Below are 24,118 nucleotides of genomic sequence, written 5' to 3' on the forward strand. Positions count from 1 at the left end.
CACACACACACACACACACACACACACACACACACACACACACACACCGTTTGATCATAAGGAATTGCCTGTGTTTTTTGTTTTTCCTCAGTGAGCTCCACTTACACTGAAGGCTGATGAGATGATTTATCTATCTTCTGCTCTTTTATGCTTTACAAAATCTCCCTTGAATATGAAACAAGCAAGGAAAGTAACTGATAATATATGTTCTTTTGTATCCTCTTCTGTATAAAGGTTAGAGAAAAAGTCCCTATCCTTACTGGTCCAAGAACACACACCAATGCCAGGGCTTCTCCTTTTGTTACCATTACATGAACAATAGGAAGATGTTGCAATATTTAAGGGTAAAGGTTGCAGAAGAGGGGGGCTCAGAACACAGAAGAAAGAAATTGAGTAGAAGGCTTAAATGTCACATTGTGAAAAGCATATTCTCTTTTTAAATTTAGAAATGTATGAAAATATATTTTCTATTGTGGCTGATATTTAGTATGAGGCTTTGTTGGTAGGAGGAAAGAAAAAGAAACAACCATTGTGAATAAAAACTGCACGGTCCATTGCTATTAAATTAAAAATTACAAAAATGATAGTTCTGTTTTGGGGGGGCATTTTTTGAGGGGGGATTGGTTTTTGTTTTTTCTGCGTGTTATTTCTAGTTAAACATTTTTGATACATTACCGTCACTGTCAAGACACAAAGACCCAATGATGCTATGTGGAATAAATTGTCCCCTACCTACCAAAGTGACCTTAGTGGCACAATAGAACGTACTAATCTTTGAGACTCTTTCCAACTTTCAGTTTTTTAACTACTGAAAGTTATATGTCTTTTAAGTATAGAGCTGCCCAGATATAATTTTCTAAAATCAATTGTAATCCTGTTGTCAGATAATTATTTTGTAAAGATTTATGGGTACATCATAATACTAAATATTTCAAGAACCGGATCACAGACTATTTCTGCTCCTACTTCATTGGTGAGATTTCTCATACTCTTAATAACAAGACCAGTGTTAGGTAGAGAAACAAGATAAATTACGAGTTCTTTCTGAGCAAAAATTCCAAAGTCTTCACTAAAATACACTTTACTATATAAAGTGTGTTTATATAGTAAAGTGTATTTTAGAACATGTAAGCTCAACTTTTGGATTTAGAAAGTAAAATACTTAGAAACTTTGAATTAAGACCAGAAAGCACTTCAGGCAGTAATAATCCTTCATGATACAAGAAGAAAACTATGCAAGGTTCAATACCGGATACGTATTTTATACAACATTGCATACCTTTGTGAACTCAGGTTTTCAAAGCTACCATCTCAGAAACTACAACTTTAGCATACTTTTCATTTCACCAGAGTTTTCTGATGTCAACACCTCTAGTTGAATCTGTAATTAGAATTTCACCGTTCATGCGGTGGGTATAGCTACTTCTTTTTTTAAAATTTTTTTATTTAACTTTTATTAATTACACTTTATTCATTTTGTATCCCCCCATAAGCCCCTCACTCCTCCCCTCCAGGTCCCACCTTCCCCCCCCTTTCTGCATGCATGCCCCTCCCCAAGTCCACTGATAGGGGAGGTACTCCTCTCCTTTCTGATCTTAGTCTATCAGTTCTCATCAGAAGTGGCTGCATTGTCAGGGTTCTAGGTTATCTCCATGGATAGTTCTTGGTTGGAATATGAGTCTCTGGGAAGTTCCCTGAGTTCAAATTTTCTTGTTCTGTTGCTCTTCTTGTGGAGTTCCTGTCCTCTCCAGCCTGATGGCCAACTGACGGGCAGAGTGAAAGGAATTTTATCTTCTTCTTCTTCTTCTTCTTCTTCTTCTTCTTCTTCTTCTTCTTCTTCTTATTATTATTATTATTATTATTATTATTTAATTAACCTACACTACAATGCAGGGCAATAGTTGTTCCATCTTAATCCTCCAAGTCATGTAGTTTTCCTACCATTCAGATTTTACCCATTATACTTGCTTTTAGTGATATCTTAGGTCTGGTCCAACAGATGCTTTCATATAGGTAATACCAATAAGGATAAAAGTTAATTTAGGTATAGAACTTTAAATTTGTCAAGATAGCTACTTCTTTGAGTTATTAAAATTCTCTCAAATTTAGCTTGACAGTTCTTTTTTTTTTTACTAGTTATGTTTTTATTGTTAAATAAATCATTCTCACAGCACCATCTGTTTTCACTATTAATATCAAGATATCCTCATTCTTACATTCTAGGGCTCTCCGGGAGAGCGGGGCTCGGCAGGCACAGCAGGCCCAATTGGTTTGCCAGGGCGTCCAGGTCCCCAGGGCCCCCCTGGTCCAGCTGGAGAAAAAGGTGCTCCTGTAAGTAATGCTGAGAGAAAATATATGACACTGCCAGCCAGCACACATGATTACTTTTTATTTGAGAATATTAGCTCTTCATACCTCACTGCATTCTCCCCGCCTATGTGCCTGGCATATGAAGACAGCTCCTTGTATTCTTACAATGGAAAAAACTTTGAAATTCAATTAAACAAAATGGCATTTTCCCACAAGTTATGAAGCCCTGATACCTGCAAGGGAGTGGAATGTTATTAAGTTAAAAGGTTTCTAATTTTGCTCATTTAGAAAGCAAAATGAGAGTTTTGATTAAACTGTATATACCTTATTGCTGTAAATTTTTTAAAAAAAGTGAACTTTTTACACCTCTTAGAATACAGCTTCCATCTCAGATATTTCTGTGGCTCATAAATGTGCCCCACAGGGCGCCTTTGAGCTTCTCATGTGATCTGAGTTTTGGTCTGTGGTGAGTGGGATGGGAAACATCTGATTATTTCATGTCATGTGTATTAGAATTAAAAATTTTGTATCTAAATTACTGTAGACTTTATTCTTTCATTAGGTTTGTTTCTTTTATTTTTGTCCTTAATTTGGTCATATTCAATTTTATAAAGCATATGCTCATCCTTAAAGATGAACACACACACCAATTTAGTCAGTGTGGATTAAAAGGTGTGATGATCCACATAAAATAGAAGTAAACACTTTTTCCTGTAAGGTATGAGTTTGAACTTGTAATTTAAAATATTGCTATCAGTTAATTACTGTCTTTGGTTTTAGAAATAAAATTACACTCATTGTCCATGAAGATTTTTTTCATTACCCCGTACCGATATTTAAGTGCTTCAGGCTTTTCAATCCTGTGATAGAATACCACACTGGATAATTGAAAATGAATAGTAATATACCATTCTGTGGTATAGAAGCTGAGAAATCCAAAATGAAGTGTCTTCATTTCAGGAGGCCCTTGTGTTATACTCTTCTATGACAAGGGAAGTCTGAGAGAGAGAGTGTGCAAAACCCTTTTATATCTGTTTACATTTGAAATAATGAACCCAACCCATTTCTAAGCCATTAATTTCTCTTTGCTCTCATGGACCGATCACCTCTCATTAGGCCCTACCCACCTTCTAATCATTGTGTAGACAGTGTCTCCTTCAACATGCTTTTGGAGGAGCACTTTGAGACCACGGTAGTTCTGCTGATTTTTGTTTGTTTGTTTGTAATTTAATTAGAAAGTTCAGAGGAACCTTGACACTGTTGGATATAACTTTTGTTTTTATAAAAAAAATGCATATTGTATACTTTTGCTGAGAATTTTTCTAAGGCCGTATGTTTTACACTCTATTGTTCACTGGGAAGAGATAGAGGAAATGGGCTCAGTGTCTTTGATTCTAGCTAATTAAGAAATGTAGGCCATCCAAAACTTGTGCAGCGAAGGGCGAATACAGATAAAAGGGACTTTGTTACTTTGCACACAAATTGAAAGTTGTAAGTTCTAGGATGATAATGTATTCAATACCTTGATTTAAATTGAATACATATTTGATTTATAAAGTAAAATGCTGAATCAAATATAAAGTTAAAAAAGCACTGTCAAGTATTTTAAAAATTAATTTAGAGAGAAAGATGAAAAATTATTTAAGAATTAAAGGCCCTACAAGTTTTGACAGTTGGTGATATCACGGCTAGCGGGACCATGAAATCCTTGCTCAGCTACGCTCCCTCATGTCTCCACACCTACAGCTACAGATATTCATATTATATTACTTTATGTTCACCACATAGTTACTGGTAGACAATGAGCAAGCTAGTTTACTCAGGAAGAAGTCAGCTTGCTTAAAATTTCGGCATGTATTTCGGGCAGTGATCAATTTACCACAAATATCCATGGAAAAGCCTTGTAAAGCTACATGCAGTAGAAGCCAAGATAGATAATGTGGAGGTCAAGGTCGTAGTTCACTTCCCAACCACCCAGCACCCCGAAACAGCATACATGGAAAACAAAATCTAGAACTGTATAGAATACATGTTTATAATGATAATTGGCTGAAATGTAATCTCCAAATTATCACTCAGATGAGTGTCTTTTGGAGGTGGGATTGGAAAGGGAAGATAAACCTCTTCCAACTGATCATTTGGGGAGAAATATTTTGATTGGGAGACAGATTCTTAAAGAAAAGTATGATTTGTGTAGATGAATGCCACCTCTTTGCATTATGGAGAAGTGCTGTTAATTATGTAATTTTTGATAGTGCAGCTGTACTAATGTGAGATAAAGATAATATGAAACAAAGTGAGGTCAATCAATGCATTAACTAAAAGTGAATTAAACAATAGGAGCCAGGGATTTCAGGGGAAACTAGTTCCAAATATTTTTCTATAATAGAAAGGTGTATTTTATAATCGTAGGATGGTGAGGGCAGACTGCAAATCTGTGGTGACATTTGGAATAGCAGTTTTAAATCCAAAGCATTTCATTCTCACTTGATGCAATGCTGAGAGAGAATGGAGAGACCAAGACTCAAACCATAGCGACTCAACATGGATATTAGTTGTGAGAGATTAATTTAAAACATTAATTAAAGTAGACCAGTAGTGATGAAGTCACGTAGGTATACTTAGCTCTCTGAGCACACACACAGAAAGAGGGTGAGAGGGATGGAGGGTATCCTGTCTGCAAGAGACAAGGAAGGGTACTCTTGTTGAATGTTTTAAAAGGATAATGAAAGCAGGATAAACACCAAAACAGAGTGGAAAACTTGTCTTTGACCCTTTGGACAACTATATCCTCAAACAAAGGGAAGTGGATTATTAAGTTACGTAGCCTGTGCATGTGGCTTATCTCAGTTTAGCAGTGAATCTCAAGAAGTATCTAATACCATGATTAGATAAACAAATACATTTGTTTATTTCTTATGAAAATAACATAAATGAGAAGGGAAGAATTAAAAAAAAAAAACAGTTAACGGAAGCAGCTAAAGTTGAAATTGGATAGGCTGCTGATTTTTAGCCGAGCAGCACTGAGTTGAGAGCTCAGCTCTCTCATTTATTTAGTACATAATTAAGATTAAGTTCTTAACATCAGAGCCTATTTCCCCCTGTGTGAAAACAATATAGGAGTTTGAAGACAATGTGCAGTTAGTTACAGTTGTAAAGCATCAGAGAGAACTGTGATGTTTCCACTAAACAACCATCACTGTTACAATAGTCATCATCATGTGATCCAGACTGTGATAAAAATAGATATAACATTGACGATAAGAAATATATTTGAGCATTTGAGTGAACAGAGATGAAGTCTAGAAACTGTGGTAAAAATCAAATTGTGCAAATTTAGCAATAAAGCAGTAACAAAAGTTATATTTGTAGCAGAGCTACTTTGTTCCTCTTATTAAATGTCTTTGGGTCCCAGTCGGAACTAGGTCAATGTAGTGACTTTAGTTCCATTTCCTATTTGTGTGATAAAATACCCCGACTAAAGCAGCTTTCAAGAGAAAGGGTTTATTTTAACTCACAGTTCAAAGCACGAGTGATCATAGTATGGAAATCAAGGCAGCAAGAGCTTGAGGCAACTGATCACTTTACATCTTTATTAAAAGCAGAGAACAAAGACGGATGCTCGCTTACTGCTTTGCTCTCTTTCTCAGTCTTGTAACAGTCTAGAATGCACCAACTCAGGAATGGTGTCAGCCTCGGTGGGCAAATATTTCCACCTCAATTAATGTCATCAAGACCATCCCCACAGACATGCCCAGAGCCTTCTCCTAGGTAATTCTAAGTTTTGTAAGCAAACAGTTATCACCAAGCTTCACAGTGAAGCAAATGCTCACTGCAATGAATGATAACTAAATAAATTCACCCATTGATGTAAGTAGTATGACCTGACTGGCTCCTTTCTGGTAGTGGAGAAGCGAAGTGGAAAGAAGGGCAAGACAAATGAGGGTCTGAAGGCAGCAAGTCATTTCAGTAGCTCAGCGACAGAACACAAATATTTGACAAGAGGTTTCAATGAATAAGAAAAATGAAATGGCCTTAGAAAGTAAGTTAGGTGATGATCAGAAAGTAGCCTGGTTCCTACCAAGGTGGGTCTTGGTTTGATACCAAGCACTACCAATCTATTTTTATTGTTGTTTTGTTGGATTAGTTGTTTGGTTGTTTTTTGTTCTTTTGAGACAGGGTTTCTCTGTGTAATAGATCCCTGGCTGTCCTGGATTCATTTTGTAGAACAGGCTGGTCTCAAACTCAAGGAGATCTGCCTACCAATGTCTCCAGAGTACTGGGATTAAAGGCATGTGTCACTCACCCAGCCCACAAACTATTGTTTTAAAGAAGTATCTAGAGACAAAAAACAAAAAAACAAAAAACAAAAAACAACCATAAACATACATGAGTATAAAGAAGGGTCAGGAGACTGTGAGGGTAAGTGGGTGATAGAAAGGCAATACTATTTCTTGTAGCTTCTTATTTAATGCAACAAATACAATCAAGAACATTGCCTTCTGCAAAGCTGATTGGAATTCTAGCATTGGAAAATACATTTTTATTTTAAAGCCTGAAGCATACTTCTTATGGCAATAGAGGTTGTTTTTTATTATCAAATCTATAACTTTTCATTGTACATAAGTTTACAAGTAGAATAATGATGCTACTGTCAGAGGGGCACAAATGAAAACAAAGAGATGGAGAAAGCTGTCACATGTGGTTTGGCATCAGAAAAAGCAGACATGGATTAAAATACCTAAACTCATAGAATCCACAAAACACCTGTAAAAACTGGGAACTAGCTGCATATAAAGCATAACATAAAGTTTTATGTACATTTGAGGCTAATATCTGCTGAACAGCTACCTCATTAGTGCCGTGAAGACAAGGTGTAGGCTCAGAGGGTTTCCACAGATAGTAGCCATCTGATTTGCAAAGATTTGTTTGGGAAAAAAAAAATATTTTTTAAAAGTATTTCTTTTTATTTTTTTTCTCAGCTGCATGTAATAAATTTAATAGAGTGTAGCCAGAGACTGATAAATTATTAAAAGAGACATAAGTTTTTCTGGCATTATTAGTTACCTACAGAGTGAGCGTGATTGTTTCTGTTGGCTATTCACAGCTTGCAATTTGTCTCCCAGAAGGATTAAACACTATCTTTTGGCATGTGTAGGTGTGAGCACATGGGTGTTCGCATGCCCTTGGGCACATTTGTGCATGTGTGTTTAGCTTTGAAACCATATAGAACTTTTATGGATTTCTTACAGTAACTTAATCATGTGTTTTTAATACAGGGAGAAAAGGGTCCCCAAGGTCCTGCAGGTAGAGATGGTGTCCAAGGCCCTGTGGGTCTCCCAGGGCCTGCTGGACCTGCTGGCTCTCCTGGAGAAGATGGAGACAAGGTTGGTGTTTTTGTTCGTGTTAGTGTATCCTATTAAATAATATTAAGTGTTTTCTTAGGAACTATCCAATCAGTCAAAATTAAATTCTAAGTGGGAGAGTTGTGGTTTTATTTTTTAAAATTTTGATATCTTTTATGGGTTCAAAAGTATTATTTCAGAAGGAACATGTCCTCCATAAAACAGCATATATCATAGAAACAGAAAATATAATATGAGAACAATAGTTTCATATTTTTAAAAATTATATTTCTTTTTTTTCTTAAAGTACTGTAAATTGAAGTAATTATTAGCCCATGTCTAGTCCCGATAATTTACGCTGTAAGAGTAAGAATAGTCCACAGTCACATTATTAATCCTTTTTACCAACATATAAGTAATTGTTCTCAACTTTTTATACAAAATGTAGGATTTTGTTATTTCAATTTAGTTTCTGATTTTATTGTAACTGTAGGAATTTTGTAAAATAATATTCCTATAGTCTTGGAGAATTTGGAGAGAAAAAGTGGTTTTGATTATCATTTGCTTATTTGTATATACGTCAATATTTGTATTGGTCAGTTATAAAACACCAGAGTCAAAGAGAGCTTTTACATTGAAACCATGTTTTTTAAATACTTGCATGTAATTGAGTTAAAGGTGAAATGTTAGAATTTGATGATAATAATGAGATTGTATATATGATAATTTGGCGATGAGCTTTAACACACATCTTTCAAACACAGGGTGAAATTGGTGAACCAGGCCAAAAGGGCAGCAAAGGTGACAAAGGCGAAAACGTGAGTTCCTTACAACTTGGCAAGGGGGGCGAGGGGGCACCATTCCCTTAATCCATGACGAGGTTATTTTTTTTTTCATAGTAACATTTAGCTGAAGCAGATATTTTTTTGTCAGGGTAGTTGTTACAGTGTGAATTCAAATGGAAATACCATAGAAAGCAAAGGAACTTTTATCCCAATATGTAGTATAAGGGCTTGGGGTGATGCCTTAGCTCAGGAAGCGAGGACACTAGAATAGGACCTCTTACTCTGTTCTTCACCTATGCAAATGTGCTTGTAGCACGCATAGAGCACACACATACATACACTCACAAAATAAATTAAATGCAGATGTGTTTATGTATATATGCATATGTATATATATATATATACATATGCATATATACATATCTACACAACCCTATAAAGGTTATAATTGTTTTATATTTACTGTAGCCCAGATAGGACAGCGTGTATTTGCAAAGCTGAATTTTGTTTTTTTCTGCAATGACAAATATCGGTTAAATTTCAGAATCACACAAATACGTAGGTGGACAGGAGAGAATTTATTTAAATTTTGACACCGTACACCTCAGAATCACAGTCCATCATCAAAGGGTGTCAGACCAGGACTTAAGGCAGGGCCTGGAAGAGGATGCTGGTGCAGAGGCCACGGAGAAGTGCTGCTTACTGGCCTGCTCCTCATGGATTCCTCAGCCTGCTTTATTACACCATTCAGTACCAGAGGCTCAGTGGTAGCACGCCCCCTCCCGGCTGAACCTTTCCACTTCAATCATTTATTTAAAAAAAATGTCACACAGGCTTGCACAATGAAAATCTGGTCGGGACATTTTTTTCAACTGGTGTTTCCTCTTTTCGTGTGACTCCAGCTTGTGGTGAGGTGACAGGAAAGTTAAAAGAACAATATCTGATGCTGCTTATGCAAAGCTTGATTAATTAATGCATGTGTTCTTACACATGGCTGACCCATAATACCCGATGGAACCTATTGTTCAAAATAGTTTTGTGCACTTAAATATGGAACACGTGGGTATACATAGAAATTCTTGAACTTCTTATATCAATGTATTTTAAGTACAGCATCTTAGAATCCTGTTGATTATTTATTTATTACAATTTATTCACTTTGTATCCCTGCTGCAGCCCCCTCCCTCGTCTTCTCCCACCCACCCTCCATCTTCTCCCCCTATGCCCTTTCCCTAGTTCCCTGATAAGGGAGCACCTCCTCCCCTTCTATCTGACCATAGCCTATCAGGTCTCGTCAAGGCTGGCTCCATCATCTTCCTTTGTGGCCTGGCAAGGCTGCACTTCCAGGGGGAAGTGATCAAAGAGCCAGCCGCTGAATTCATGTCAGAGACAGCCTCTGTACCCCTTATTAGGGAACCCACTTGGAAACTGAGCAGCCTATTGGCTAGGTCCTTTCCACGCAAGGTCCTTGGTTGGAGTATTGGTCTCTATAGGTCCCCCTGGGCCCAGAATTTTTGGTTCTGTTTGTCTCCTTGTGGAATTACTGTCGCTTCCAGATATTTCTATCTCCCATTTCTCCCATAAGGTTACAGGCACTCTGTCCTGTTGATAATTTAAACAACAACAACAAAAATCCTTGTGCTCCATATAATATATATATATATATATATATATATATATATATATATATATATATATATATATATAATCACTGTAGAAATCTAATTTTTAAAAACATTTAAAAATGTAAGTCTTGAAATTGGCTTAGGTTAGTGGGAAAATCTTCTTAGAAATCTACACCATTCATAGGGGAATCATTTTAGAGTTTGGATAAATACCAATTTAAACTTGACATATATAAACATGATATACAAAGTATTAGTCTGCAGGAATTAAAAAAAATTATGTTTGCTTTAGTAATTACAAAGCCATGTAAATACTGTCTTTTTATTTCCAAAGGAGTGTAGAGATGCTTAATAGGCCTTGGTTAGCCATTGTGTGTTTGGAGGGGTTGTGCGGGGGGGGGGTGTTTCTTTTGATTTAGTTGATACCTTTGAAAGTTGATTTTTAAATTTCTGATTTGTATGTCACTTCAGGGTCCTCCTGGTCCCCCAGGTCTTCAAGGACCTGTTGGTGCTCCTGGAATTGCTGTAAGTATTCATTCATCTTTGTTCCACCAATTTAGCTCACTGATTAAATTTATGAACTGTCAGTTATAAATCTAGTAATACTGTGCAGTAATAAGTTTATTTGTATGCTAAACAGTGAGTCACATTTAAGTGACCCAATATAACTAGCTGTATTTTTTTTTAATGTGGCACCATTTAAATAAGAACCACAGGAACATCATTTAATATCTCGTATGTAAATGTGTACATTATTTGTCTCCTGGACCATTTTTACTTTATTTCATGTGATGATCAAATCAAAATTAACTAAACCTCAGAAACAAAGAAAGCCTGTGAATGCAATGGAAATTGAGTCTCCTTTGTCATTATTTGGTAGATATGATTTGAACAGATTAGTAACGGCTGCATGTTTATGTATCAGAAGGTCTTCTCCAATACTGATTAGTAATTTCCTTTTCTATAGGGAGGTGATGGTGAGGCAGGTCCCCGAGGACAACAGGGAATGTTTGGACAAAAAGGTGATGAGGGTGCAAGAGGTTTTCCAGGACCTCCGGGACCCATAGGTCTTCAGGTAAGAAGGCTCTGCATTTTTTTGACTGACTTCTAACTCTAGATTTTCAAAAGCAGAGAAATAAAGCATCCTTTCTGCTTTCTGTGTAAGAATAAGTGTTGTGCCCACTGTGCGCGGTATGTTTGTGTGTGTTTGTGTGTGTGTGAGAGAGAATAAATCAGTACTTTTTCATTAGAAATTATGATTATACAGTTGAATATGCCTCTGCTTGTTGTCTGTTTCTGACACTTCCGACTATACCTCGATTGCCATTTTGCTTTAAAAAGTGAACCACAGTCTTGTAGCTGTAATACTTAAAAGAAGTTATTTCAAATAATCCTTCAGAGGAATTAGTATTTCTGATGAATAACAATATTTAAAAGAATTTGAAGTAGCAGACTGATTTCAGCAGCATTTTAAAAAATAGACAAAATAATTAGATAGTAGTTCAAAGAAAATAGCTTAAATGTTAATTTTATAGTTTATGAAATGTATTTGAAAAAATAAATTATTAAACTGAAAAACACTAAAGGGTAGAATACTTCTATACCAAATTCATCATAAACTTCTCATGCAGAGCATTGCATTGTACCCAATTCATCCTCCCAGTTATTTTGCTCTTTCCACTTTATGATTTTTGGTCTTTGCAAACCTTCGAAGCACCTATCTATCTTCTTCCACTTGACTGTTACATACCTGCCTATTGCTTCTCTGATGATAGCTTGGTTTTAAATGACATTCATGTACTATATGGATATTAATTTTGTCACACTGGTAATTTTTCTAAACAAGAACAATCTAAATCACAATACCTAAAATTTTGTGAAGTTGTAGAATATTATATAAAAATGAGATAAATATTAATTACACTTTATTCACGTTGTATCCCCCCCGTGGTTCCCTCCCTCCTCCTGTCCCAATCCCTCCCTTCCTCCACCAAAGTGAGTAAAGTGTAATTAGTAAAGAAAAAAATAATAAAATAAAATAATTTTTTTAAAAAGAGAAAAAAGAAAAAGAAAAAATGAATAAACTGAAATTAATAAAAATAAAATTAATATTAAAAAAGAAAAAAGTGAGATAAATATATGTGTAATTTTTATGTTTAGAAATAAAATCACACGAATATTGATTTTTAATATTAAATATCTTATGATAATATTGTGTCAGTTACATTGTGATGCAGTATTATAAATTACAATATAAATATTATTGAAAAATAGCCAGTGAAGAATTACTTGTGAACATGTTATTTTTAATTAAATTTTTATTTTTTATGTTAATTACAGTTTATTTACTTTGTATCCCAGCCATAGCCTTCCCTCATTTCCTCCCAATTCACCCTCCCTCCCTCATCTCCTCCCTGCCCCTTTTCAAGTCCACTGATAGGGGAGGTCCTCCTCTTCCACTGACCCTAGCTTATCAGGTCTCACCAGGACTGGCTGCAATGTCTTCCTCTTTGGCCTGGCTAGGCTGCTCCTCCCACGGGGGGTAGGGAGGTCAAAGAGCCAGCTACAGAGTTCATGCCAGAGACAGTACCTATTCCTCTTACTAGAGAACCCACTTGGATATGAGCTGCCATGGGCTATTTTCAAGCAGGGGTTCTAGGTTATATCCATGCATGGTCCCTGGTTGGAGAATCAGTCTCAGAGAAGTTCCTGTGCCCAGATATATTTGGTCCTTGTGTAGCTCCTGTCCACTCCAAGTCTTACTAACTTTCTCTTCTTTCATATGATTCCCTATACTCTGTCCAAAGTTTGGCCAGGAGTCTCAGTATTTACTTTTATACACTGCTAGCTAGAGTCTTTCAGAGGCCCTCTATGATAGGTTCCTGTCCTGCTTCTTCTTTTCTCCTACTTCCAATGTCCATAACATTTGTCTTTCTAAGTAGGGATTGATCTTCTATCTAATCTCTTCTTTTTTTTAATGTCAAGATTGTTTTTCTTTCCTTTTGTTTCTGTTTAAATCTTTTAAATTAGTTAGATACTCATAAGTATAGTCATGAATGCTGCTTATTAACATGTGTGAAAAGTGACACATTTTTTAAAAATAACAAGTAGGAATTAGAGTCAGACTGCCAATAAATAAGTAACTGTTTTAATTTCCTTTTCCCACTAATTTAACTGATTTTTCTCAATCCTTTAAAATTGAACTTTGAAGTATAGATCTCCTGGTTGAAGATGTTGAGTTCATATTTATAGAATCACTAAAATAATTGATGAAATTATAATCAATGAAAATTATAGAAAGTATCATATTTGATGAAGTTTCAGAACAAATTTTATATAAAAATCTAAACAATGATACATTTGTTCATAAAGATTTTAAAACAAATTGAAGATGAACATATAATTGACATGTTCAAAACTGGGTTTCCTTTGTTTAATTTAGCTTTCATGGAAAATTAAATATTAGCAATTTTAATAAATATAAATAACAAATCTTTATGTCTAAGTTAAATGAGTTTAAACTTAGAATTTATTATTTATTTTATATAAAACATTCATATAATTGTGAATATATGACGTATATTAAGTATGTTCTCATAAAATTATATAAACATAGCAAGTGTAGATTCTTGTACTGAATTCGTTTTGTATTCATCCCTTACACGTCAGATGATTTTAAACTAAAAATACAAAAACTGTTCTGCTTCATCCATGAATCAGAGAAAAGCCAGGACGTGTGAAGACTGAGTCACAGAAGGCTTTCATTAGCTCATTTATTCCTTGCAACAGGAGGATTGCATTCATTGTGCCCCCGTTAACTCTAATAATAAGAACATTCTGCCTTCATCTGTTCAAAATACAGTCAGGCATGGCATGAAGTATTGCTACTTTTTTGAGCAACTCTGGTGAAATGATAGAAATGATCATATCCATAAATAAAAAGACTTTAAAATCATGCTTGCAATGTGTGTAAAAGAAAACTATGCTCCAGTATTGATGTGTAGTTAATCTAGATATGCACTCAAAACTAAAATTATGTGAAAACCTGGGCAAAACCAAAACATTTTAATTATCATTTTGTATGGTGCTTCAAGACTTTACTATGTTTAAGGTTCAATCCACTCTAAGGAAAACGGTCTAAAGGGAAGAGTTTATGCCATTTTTCTTAAGCTCTGTGTTAAGTTGCATACTAAAGTATTTGAGTCTTATACTTTTTGTTTGTTTTTCGAAACAGGGTTTCTCTTGTAGTCCTTGCTATCTTGGACTTCCTTTGTAGACCAGGCTGGACTTGAAGTCAAAGAGATCCATATGCAACTGCCTCCTGAATATTCTGTACTTCTTAATGTAGAAATTTTGTAAAGATAGAACACTTAGCTCTAAACCTTTACTGATTTACCCCTGACAAATTTTAGGTAGAGTGGGACTTTCCATATTTAGTCTGACCAGTTCTTCTCCTGTTTTTCCTCCTCCTCGCCCTCCTCCCCCTCCTCCTTTTCAAATCTGATTAGAATTATAGAAGCTGTTAACAGAAAATCGTAACCCCTTGGGAAAAAGATATACTGACAACTGAAAAAATAAAAGCAGACAAAATTCACATTAAAGCATCTTCTTGAAAAATGAAAGTGTGCTACATACAAAATAGTTACAAGTATAGCCACTGGATCAATTTCTTTCCTGGAAGTCAAGAGTAATAAAACATCATAAAAACTGTTTCCTGGGTTAATAGAAGAACAGGACAGTGTAAGTTTAGTATAGTGAATTTATCAAAGGTCATTTTCGCAAACAGCCTACCATTGCTCTGTGGACCCTGATTCTGCTGTGCAGTGTAGCACAGTGTGAGGACAGAGCATGGATGCCTCCCTGTGAGCCAGCTGACAACTTGCAGCTGTTACATTGAAGGCTTCCGGTCAATAGCTTTATCACAAGGTTAGCTTTTAGCGCTGGTGACATTTTTACTTCTTTATTAGATTTCATATGAAATTTTATACCTACATTAAAAATAATCTTGTATACTTTACAGCATAGATACAGACAATTACATCATTAAAATTGTTAAAAACAACCTACCGCTTCTATTATTTCGGATCTTAGAATCACACTATTTCACATGTACATTCCTTAGATAAATTAATGATATGTGTATTTATTCATAATTGGCTTTACACACTTTGTTTTTCATTAGAGTATTAATATCTAATTAATTCAGTAAGTAGAATTAATTATTATTTACTCAAATTTGTTGCTATTATTCTTTATTCAAGTTTTAGAATTTTAGAATAATGGAGTTTTTTGAGTATCATAGCAAATGTTGAAATATTTTCTTTTTTTAAATTTTATTATTAGTTACATTTTATTTTTTTCTTTATTAATTACACTTTATTCACTTTGTATCCCTCCTGTGTTTCCCTCCCTCCTCCTGTCCCAATCTCTCCCTTCCTCTCCAATCTGTTCACATGCCCCCCCACCAAGTCCACTGATAGGGGAGGTCTTCTTTTCCTTCCTTCCGTCAATTAGGTCTCATCAGGAGTGGCTGCATTGTCTTCTTCTATGGCCTGGTAATGCTGCTTCCCCACAGGGGGAGGTAATTAAAGAGCAGGCCAATCAGTTCATGTCAGAGACCGTCCCGGTTCCTGTTACAATGGAACCCACCTGGATACTGAACTGCCATGGGCTACATCTGTGCAGGGGTCTTAGGTTATCTCCATGTGTGGAGAGACTGATAAAGAAACACCTAAAGAAACGTTCAACATCCTTAGTCATAAAGGAAATGCAAACCAAAACAACCCTAAGATTTCACGTTATACCCATCAGAATGGCTAAGATCAAAACCTCAAAAACTCAAGTGACAACACATGCTGGAGAGGTTGTGGAGAAAGGGGAACCCTCCTCCACTGCTGGTGGGCATGTAAACTTGTACAACCACTCTGGAAATCAATCTGGTGCTTTCTCAGACAACTAGGAATAGCGCTTCCTCAAGAAACAGCCATACCATTCCTAGGCATATACCCAAAAGAGGCTCAATTACACACTAAGGACATTTGCTCAACCATGTTTGTAGCAGCTTTATTTGTAGTAGCCAGAAGCTGGAAACAGCCCAGATGCCCCTCAGTGGAGGAATGGATACAGAAATTGTGGTACATCTACACAATGAAATATTACTCAGCAATAAAAAAAACAAGGAAATCATGAAATATCCAGGTAAATGGTGGGATCTGGAAAAGATCATCCTGAGTGAGCTATCCCAGAAGCAGAGGGATGCACACGGTATATACTCACTCATATAGACATATAATATAGGGTAAACCTACTAAAATCTGTACATCTAAAGAAACTAAGCAAGAGGGTGGACTCTTGCTAAAATCCTCAATCCTTATCCAGAAAGGCAAAGAGGATGGTCATCAGAAGAAGTAGAAAAGAGGGAACAAATCAGGAGCCTGCCACAGAGGGCTTCTGAAAGGCTCTGCTCTGCAGACTATCAGTGCAGATTCTGAGACTTATGGTCAACCTTTGGGCAGAGTGCAGGGAATCTTATGAAAGAAGTGGGAAACAGTAAGATCTGGAGAGGCCAGGAACTCCACAAGGAGAGCAACAGAACCAAAAATTCTGAGCACAGGTGTCTTTCCTGAAACTGATACTCCAACTAGTTACATTTTATTAACTCTGTATTTCACTCCTTAATTCCCTCCCAATCCCACCTTCCCTCCCTTATCTCCTCCCTGCCCCTTTCCAAGTCCACTGATTGGAGAGGACCTCCTCCCCTTTCATCTGACCCTGTTTTTTTTTTATTGTTTGTTATTATTAGTTACATTTTATTAACTCTGTATCCCAGCTGTATTATTTCCTGTATTATTTATTAACTCTGTATCCCGCTCCCTTATTCCCTCCCAATCTCACCCTCCCTCCTGTTTTATCAGGTATCTTCAGGACTGGTTGCAAAATCCTCCTCTGTGGTCTCACAGGACTGCTCCTCCCTTGAGGGGGTTGGTAGGTCAAAGAGCCTACCATTGAGTTCCTGTCAGAAACAGTCCCTGTTCCACTTACTATGAAAACCAATTGGTTACTGAACTACCAAGGGCTACATCCAAGCAGAGGTTCTAGGTTATTTCCATACATGGTCCTTGGTGAAGTATCAATCTCAGGAAAGACCCCTGTGCCCAGATATATTTGGTTCTCATGGAGCGCCTATCCGCTCCAGGTCATACTAACTTCCCCTTCTTTCATATGATTCCCTACACTCTGCCAAAAGTTTGGTTATGAGTCTTAGTATCTGCTTTGATGCACTGCTAGGTAGAGTCTTTCAGAGGCCCTCTGTGGTAGGCTCCTGTCCTGTTACTTGTTTTCTCCTATGTCCAATCCACATCCCATTTGTCTTTCTAAGTGAGGATTATTCATCTTACCCCGGGTCCTCTTTCTTGTTTATCTTCTTTAGGTGTATAGATTTCTTTATGTTTATCATTTCTTATAGGTCTATATGAGTATATACTATGTGTATCTTTTTGAGTATCATAGCAAATGTTGAAATATTTTCCTTCCTTCCTTCCTTCCTTTCTTCCTTTCTTTCTTTCTTTCTTTCTTTCTTTCTTTCTTTCTTTCTTTCTTTCTTTCTTTCTTTCTTTCTTTCTTTCTTTTTCTTTCTCCCAAGGACAGGGTTGTTCTCTGTAGCCTTGATTTTCTTGGACTCACTTTGTAGACAAGGCTGATCATAAACACACAGTAACCTGTCTGGTTCTGCCTCCCTGAGTGCTGGGATTACAGGATTACACCACACCCAGCATTGTTGAAACACTTTTTTTCTTTTTTATTAATTTATTTGTTATTAATTGCAGTTTTTTTTACTTTGTATCCCAGCTGTAGACCCTTCTTTGTCCCCTTCCAAGTTACAGAATTTTCAAGTTACAGAACAATTTACAGAAATAAGAAACAAGTTTTTTCTTATTTATTAATTTATTTTTATTAATTACAGTTTATTCACTTTGAATCCCAGCTGTAGTCCCTCCTTTGTGCCTTCCCATGAGTCCCAGCTGTTGGCCCCTCCTTTGTGCCCTCTCAAGTTACAGAAATTTCAAGTTACAGAACTTGAAAGAACAATTCTCAATTTCAAATAGAAAATTATAAAACCAGAATTGCTAAAACGATCCTGTACAACAACAGATCATCTGGAGGCGTCTCCATCCTTGATCTCAACCTGTACTAAAGAGCTATATTAATAAAAACTGCATTGTACTGGCATAGAAACAGAATGGTGGATCAATGGAATTGAATAGAAGACCCAAAAAATAAACCCACACACCTATGGACACTTGAACTTTGACAAAGATGCCAAAACCATACAATGGAAAAAAAAAACCAAAAAAAACCAAAAAAACAGCATCTTCAACAAATCGTGTTGATTTAACTGGATGTCTACATGCAGAAAAATGAAAATAGATTCCTATTCATTACCCTGCACAAAATAAAAGTCCATGTGGATCAAAGACCTCAACATAAAACCAGACACACTAAACCACTTAGAAGAAAAAGTGGGGACAAGCCTTGAACTCTTTGGCACAGGAGATAACTTCTTGAACAGAACACCAACAGCACAGGTGCTAAGATCAAAAATCACTGAATGGGACCTCATGAAACTTAAAAGCTTCTGGAAAGCAAAGGACACTTGTCACCAGAGCAAAACAACAGCCTACAGACTGGGAAAGGATCTTCACCAACCCTATATCTGACAGAGGGCTAATATCCAGAATATATAAAGTACTTGAGAAGTTACAAAGCAACAAATCACGTAATCCAATTAAAAAATGGGGTACACACAGAAAGTCTCTGAAAGACTCTAGTGATTGAGAGATCAAAGTAGAGGCTGAGACACAAGCTAAACTTTGGGCAGAGTGCAGGGAATTTTAAGAAAGAAGGGAGAGATAGAAAGACTTGGAATGGACAAGTGCTCCAAAAGGAGATAAAGAAAGCCATAAAAACTGAGCCCTGGGGGACCTGAAGAGAATGATACCCCAACGAAGGACAACCTCAGCTCAGATGGAGTCCATAGACTCAGTCTTCAAGTGGGCTTCCTAGTAAGGTGAGCAGAGACTTTCTCTGGCATGAACTCAGTGACTGGCTCTCCGATCACTTCCCCATTGGGGATGCAGCCTTGCCAGTCCACAAAGGATGACAACGCAACCAGTCCTGATGAGACCTGAAAGGCTTGGGTCAAATAGAAGGGGAGGAGGACCTTCCCTATCAGTGGACTAGGAAAGGGGCATAGAGAGAGAATAGGGAAGGAAGAGAGTTTGGAGGGAGAAGAGGTAGGATGTCAGAGCCAGGATACAAACTGAATACATTGTAATAAATGCTGATGATAATAATAATGAAAGAAAGAAAAAACGGGGCACAGAAATAAACAGAGATTTCTCAATAGAGGAATATAGAATGGCAGAGAAACACATAAAAAATACCAAAATCCTTAGATATCTGGGAGATGCAAATCAAAACGACCCTGAGATTTCATCTTACACCCATCAGAATGTCTGAGATCAAAGACTCAAGTGACAATACATGCTGGAGAGGATGTGGAGAAAAGAAAAGCCTCCTCCATTGCTTGTGGGAATAGAAACTTTTACAACCACTTTGGAAATCAATTTGAGCTTTGCCAGACAATTAGGAATAGATCTAGGTATTCTTCAAGATCCAGGTATTCTAGTTCTAGGCATATATCCAAAATATGCTCAAGTACACAACAAGAGCATTTGCTCAACTATGTTCATAGCAGCTTTATTTGTAATAGCCAGAATCTGGAAACAACCCAGATGTCACTCAACTAAGAAATGGATACAGAAATGGTGGTACATTTACACATTGGAATACTACTCAGCAATTAAAAAAAATAATAAATCATGAAATTTGCAGGCAAATTTGCAGGTGCGAACTAGAAAACATTATCCTGAGTGAGTTATCCCAGAAACAGAAAGACACACACAGTATATACTCACTTATAAGTGGATATTAGACATATAATATTGGATAAACCTACAAAAATCTGTACGCCTAAGGAAGGTGAGCTAGAAGGAACACCCTGGGTTAGATGATCAATCCTCACTCAGAAAGGCAAATGGGACAGACATTGGAAGGAGAAAACAGGAAACAGGACAGGAGCCTACCACAGAGGGCCTCTGAAAGACTCTACCCAGCATTGTATAAAAGCAGATAATGAGACTCATAAACAAACTTTGGGCAGAGTGCAGGAAATTTTCAGAAAGAAGGGAGAGATAGTAAGACCTGAAGAGGACAGGAGCTCCACAAAAGAGCAACAGAACCAAAATATCTGGCCTCTGGGGTCTTTTTTGAGACTGATACTCCCAACAAGAGACCATTCATGGAGATAACCTAGAACTCCTGCTCAGATATAGCCCCTGGCAGTTCGGTATACAAGTGGGTTTCCCAGTAATGGGAACAGGGATTGTCTCTGACAAGAACTCATTTGCTGGCTCTTCCCCCCTCCCCCCCACCGAGGGAGGAACAGCCTTGATAGGCCACAGAGGAGGACAATGCAGTCAGTCCTGATGAGACCTGATAAACTAGGGTCAGATGGAGGGAATGAGTTAGGTGGCCTCAGGTGGGATACAAAGAAATAACCTGTAATTAATATAAAAAATAAAAATTAAAAATGTATCTAAAAAATAAAAATTAAGAAGAATAAAAAAGTGTATATTAAAACAACAACAGAAAAATTTTGGGATAATACAAAATATAAATATAGAAAATATGAATATAAAAGCATAAAAAGTTAATACTAGATAAAAGATAAAATAAAGGACTTGCTATCTAAAAGATTAAATTTCATCTCTGTTTTTTAATTTATTTGTTTTGGTAAAACTCAAGTTAAAATATGTGCAAAGCATGGAAAACATGAAATTTACTTGTAAATATAGCCATATATTCTATAGCTTCTAGGAAATAGTTGAATATAAGTATGTCAATGTGTGTTTTTCTCTGAATATTAATTCCTATATACTTATTAAATTTTATGTTTGCTTATTATTATAAATTGACTAAAAGCATCTCCTTTTTTTCTTTGTAGTGAATGTGTGCTGTGTGAGCATACATGAGCATGATTCATTGTGTATGAATGCTACAGGTTTGGTCCTATCTTCCACTGTTTGAGACATCTTAATGTTTGCCACTGTGTTACCACAGACGAATAGACCAATAGGCAGCATTCTCCTTTCTTTGCCTTCCCACTCCGGGCAAACACTGAGATTACATAGTGTTTGAGTCTGGTGTTACATAGGTTGTGAGGATCCCAGGACCTCATGTTTGTGCAGCAATCATCCCTTTACCATTATTAGACAACCCTCCATCCTTTACACGTGTCTTTTAAAATACATGAATGACTTTTTTGAATTATATGTTTTTCTAGGGATTGCCAGGCCCACCAGGTGAAAAGGGTGAAAATGGAGATGTTGGACCCATGGTAGGTTTGCACATCCCAGAAATTCATTGATATTATGCATGACCACAATACTCATTTTTCATTACAATTTGTCAATGTTAACGAAACAATTTTAACATTGTGCTGCTCCCTCTCTTAAATTCTGTTTCTTATTCATGCTTCATCAGTAATAATCAAATGTTGATTCTATTTCAGGTATATTGGTCTTTTCATTCACTTCTGAATAATGTTACATGTGCACAAATTTAATGAGTTCATTTAATGTTCACACATTTAATGAGTCAGAATCATTTATGTGATACAGTGTCACACCAGTGTTTTGTGAGTCTTTTTGCTTCAGTCTTCTGTGTGGAACAGATAAAGAATATATAGCATTCATAGAGGATTTCTATAATTATTAACTATAGAAAGAGAATAAAATGTATTGTACTTTATATCAATTTCTAAGTTTAGTGAAGAATGCATTATCAACTATAACATTGTTTCAATGTTCCGTATTTGTATAAATTACGGAATTTTTTAGTTTAAGACTTCTACTTAACCTTTCAAATATACTTTTAAATATATACCATAAGAAAATAATTTCTCAAAGTAATTGATATGTGATAAATGTGTTTCTTAATTGCTATCCTTCCATCATTGGTGACAATTTTGATTTACTTCAAAATACACATTTTATTTTGTAATTTCAATGAACATTTTTTATATAATTTACTCTGATCATGCTATGCCCTCTCCACTAGCTCCACCCACCTACTCACTCTATTTCCCCCCTCTCTCTCTTTTTAAAATTCAAACAAAAACAGTAAAAACGTACAATAAACATGTAAAATCCCAGAAAATCAAAAACTAAGATATACAAGGAAAGGCCAATATGACGAAAAGAAAAACAAATCAAACAAAGCAAAATGAAGCAAAAAAAAAAAAATCTACAAAAGTACATTTGAGTTTGTTAATTATACCTGCTCATGGGAGTCTACTCACATTTTGAAGTTTTCATAGCTGTCAGCTATAATTCAATGACTTTAATAACACACAAATTTATGATATACTTGGAAATTATTCCTATCATCAGCAAATCTATCTGCAAGGAATACACAGTCTACATTCCTGAATAGGTCACATGCAAAAGCAGCAGCAGACACATTGAAGTCCATAATTTTAGGCCCACTGCTCTGGGTCCGTGAGTTCATACATTCCTCTTGAGCATGCGATAATAGCTCAGATTAACAAAAGCTTCAATTTTGATATTAAATTAAGCAGATTTTTTTATTAATTATACTTTATTCACTTTGTATCCCCCCTGTAGCTCCCTTCCTCCTCCCCTCCCAATTCCTCCCTTCCTCTTCCTTCTTCACGCATGCCCCTCCCCAAGTCCACTGGTAGGGGAGGGTTTTGTGGTTGTTGTTCCAACTATATTGTTGTTCCAGCTATAATTGTAGTTATTCCAACTAAACTTCTATCAATGAGTAGAGGGGTCATTTGCTGGTGTGTTTCTGTCTTCCTTCTGCAGGTTGGTAACCCTAACCTGCTTTTCTGATTGTCATTTCATAGCCACAAGCCTATCTAAATTGTCCTGAAATATAAAAATGTTAACCGCATTTGTATGTAACCTTCGCAAACTTTGTTATTTGTCTTTTCTAGGGTCCACCAGGTCCTCCTGGCCCACGAGGCCCTCAAGGTCCTAATGGAGCTGATGTAAGAACTGTGAAGTGTACGCTAGTTAATTCTGAAGGACTTTCTGTGCCTACTTTGTATTTTGGCAAACGGTTTATGAGATACGGTGGAGATAATCACATCATGGTTTATTCTTTGAAGTTGAGAACTCAACAGTTGTCTACCCAAGGCACTTCATTATAGAGAAATGTAGTTTTTCTAAAGAATGTATCACCACTAATATAAAATAGACAGCCAGTTCACACTTAACAAATATTTGTTGGTGAAAAATATCATTTTGATCATGATAAACCATATTGTTCATTACAGTATACTTCAACTGTATCTGGGATTTGATAAATGTTCTGTAAGTCATTATTGGATTCTCAAGTTTAAGCTTTCTCTCTGGCACTGATGTGAAAGGATTGTAATTGGCTTTGAATGTATGGTCAAGGCGTGTTCTCTAAGCACCTGTTACTTATGTATGCACAGAAAGGCTTTTACCTTTACCTCATGAATTTTTCAATGTGACGCATCCATAGAAATAAGTGCATCTATGTACCTTTCTCACTGAGAAGAAACCGTTTCTTCACAGTCCTTTAAAGAGGACATACCCCTTCAAAAATGCTCCATCATTCTGACAGAAAATTACAGAATTTCAAAATGGAATAACGTATTTATGCTACTTTTGCCTTCGATAAATTACTATGCCTGTGTGATCTGCTTCTGACTTCATGTTTTTACAAATGAAGCTATCAGTTTTCCACATTCTTTTGGAAGGGATTTATTTTCTTTCATGCCTGCCTTTAATTTTTATCAGATAAAAATTAATAAAACCTATCAGTAGATAGTAAATTGGAAAAGATGTGGGGGTTTAGTCCCCTGAAGGAATTTAATACCCAATAGTTTTTTTTTTCCTGTGAATTAAGTTATTTTTAAATGGATTCATTTAATACAATA

At 36.2% G+C, this 24,118-nt stretch overlaps 1 protein-coding gene across 1 annotated transcript in view; it reads left to right on the forward strand.

Moving 5' to 3' along the window:
• Col11a1 (collagen type XI alpha 1 chain) overlaps positions 1-24,118 on the forward strand; it is a 209,152-nt gene that overhangs the window by 136,873 nt on the left and 48,161 nt on the right. The window contains exons 42-48 of the mRNA XM_055628241.1: positions 2,224-2,331; positions 7,590-7,697; positions 8,420-8,473; positions 10,537-10,590; positions 11,033-11,140; positions 21,470-21,523; positions 23,147-23,200. Of these exons, the coding sequence (XP_055484216.1) occupies positions 2,224-2,331; positions 7,590-7,697; positions 8,420-8,473; positions 10,537-10,590; positions 11,033-11,140; positions 21,470-21,523; positions 23,147-23,200 (540 nt within the window). The remainder of the gene's footprint in view (positions 1-2,223; positions 2,332-7,589; positions 7,698-8,419; positions 8,474-10,536; positions 10,591-11,032; positions 11,141-21,469; positions 21,524-23,146; positions 23,201-24,118) is intronic.

Source organism: Psammomys obesus, unplaced genomic scaffold (genome assembly GCF_907164565.1).
Source record: "Psammomys obesus unplaced genomic scaffold, mPsaObe1.curated_primary_1811, whole genome shotgun sequence".
Classification (NCBI taxonomy): Eukaryota; Metazoa; Chordata; class Mammalia; order Rodentia; family Muridae; genus Psammomys; species Psammomys obesus.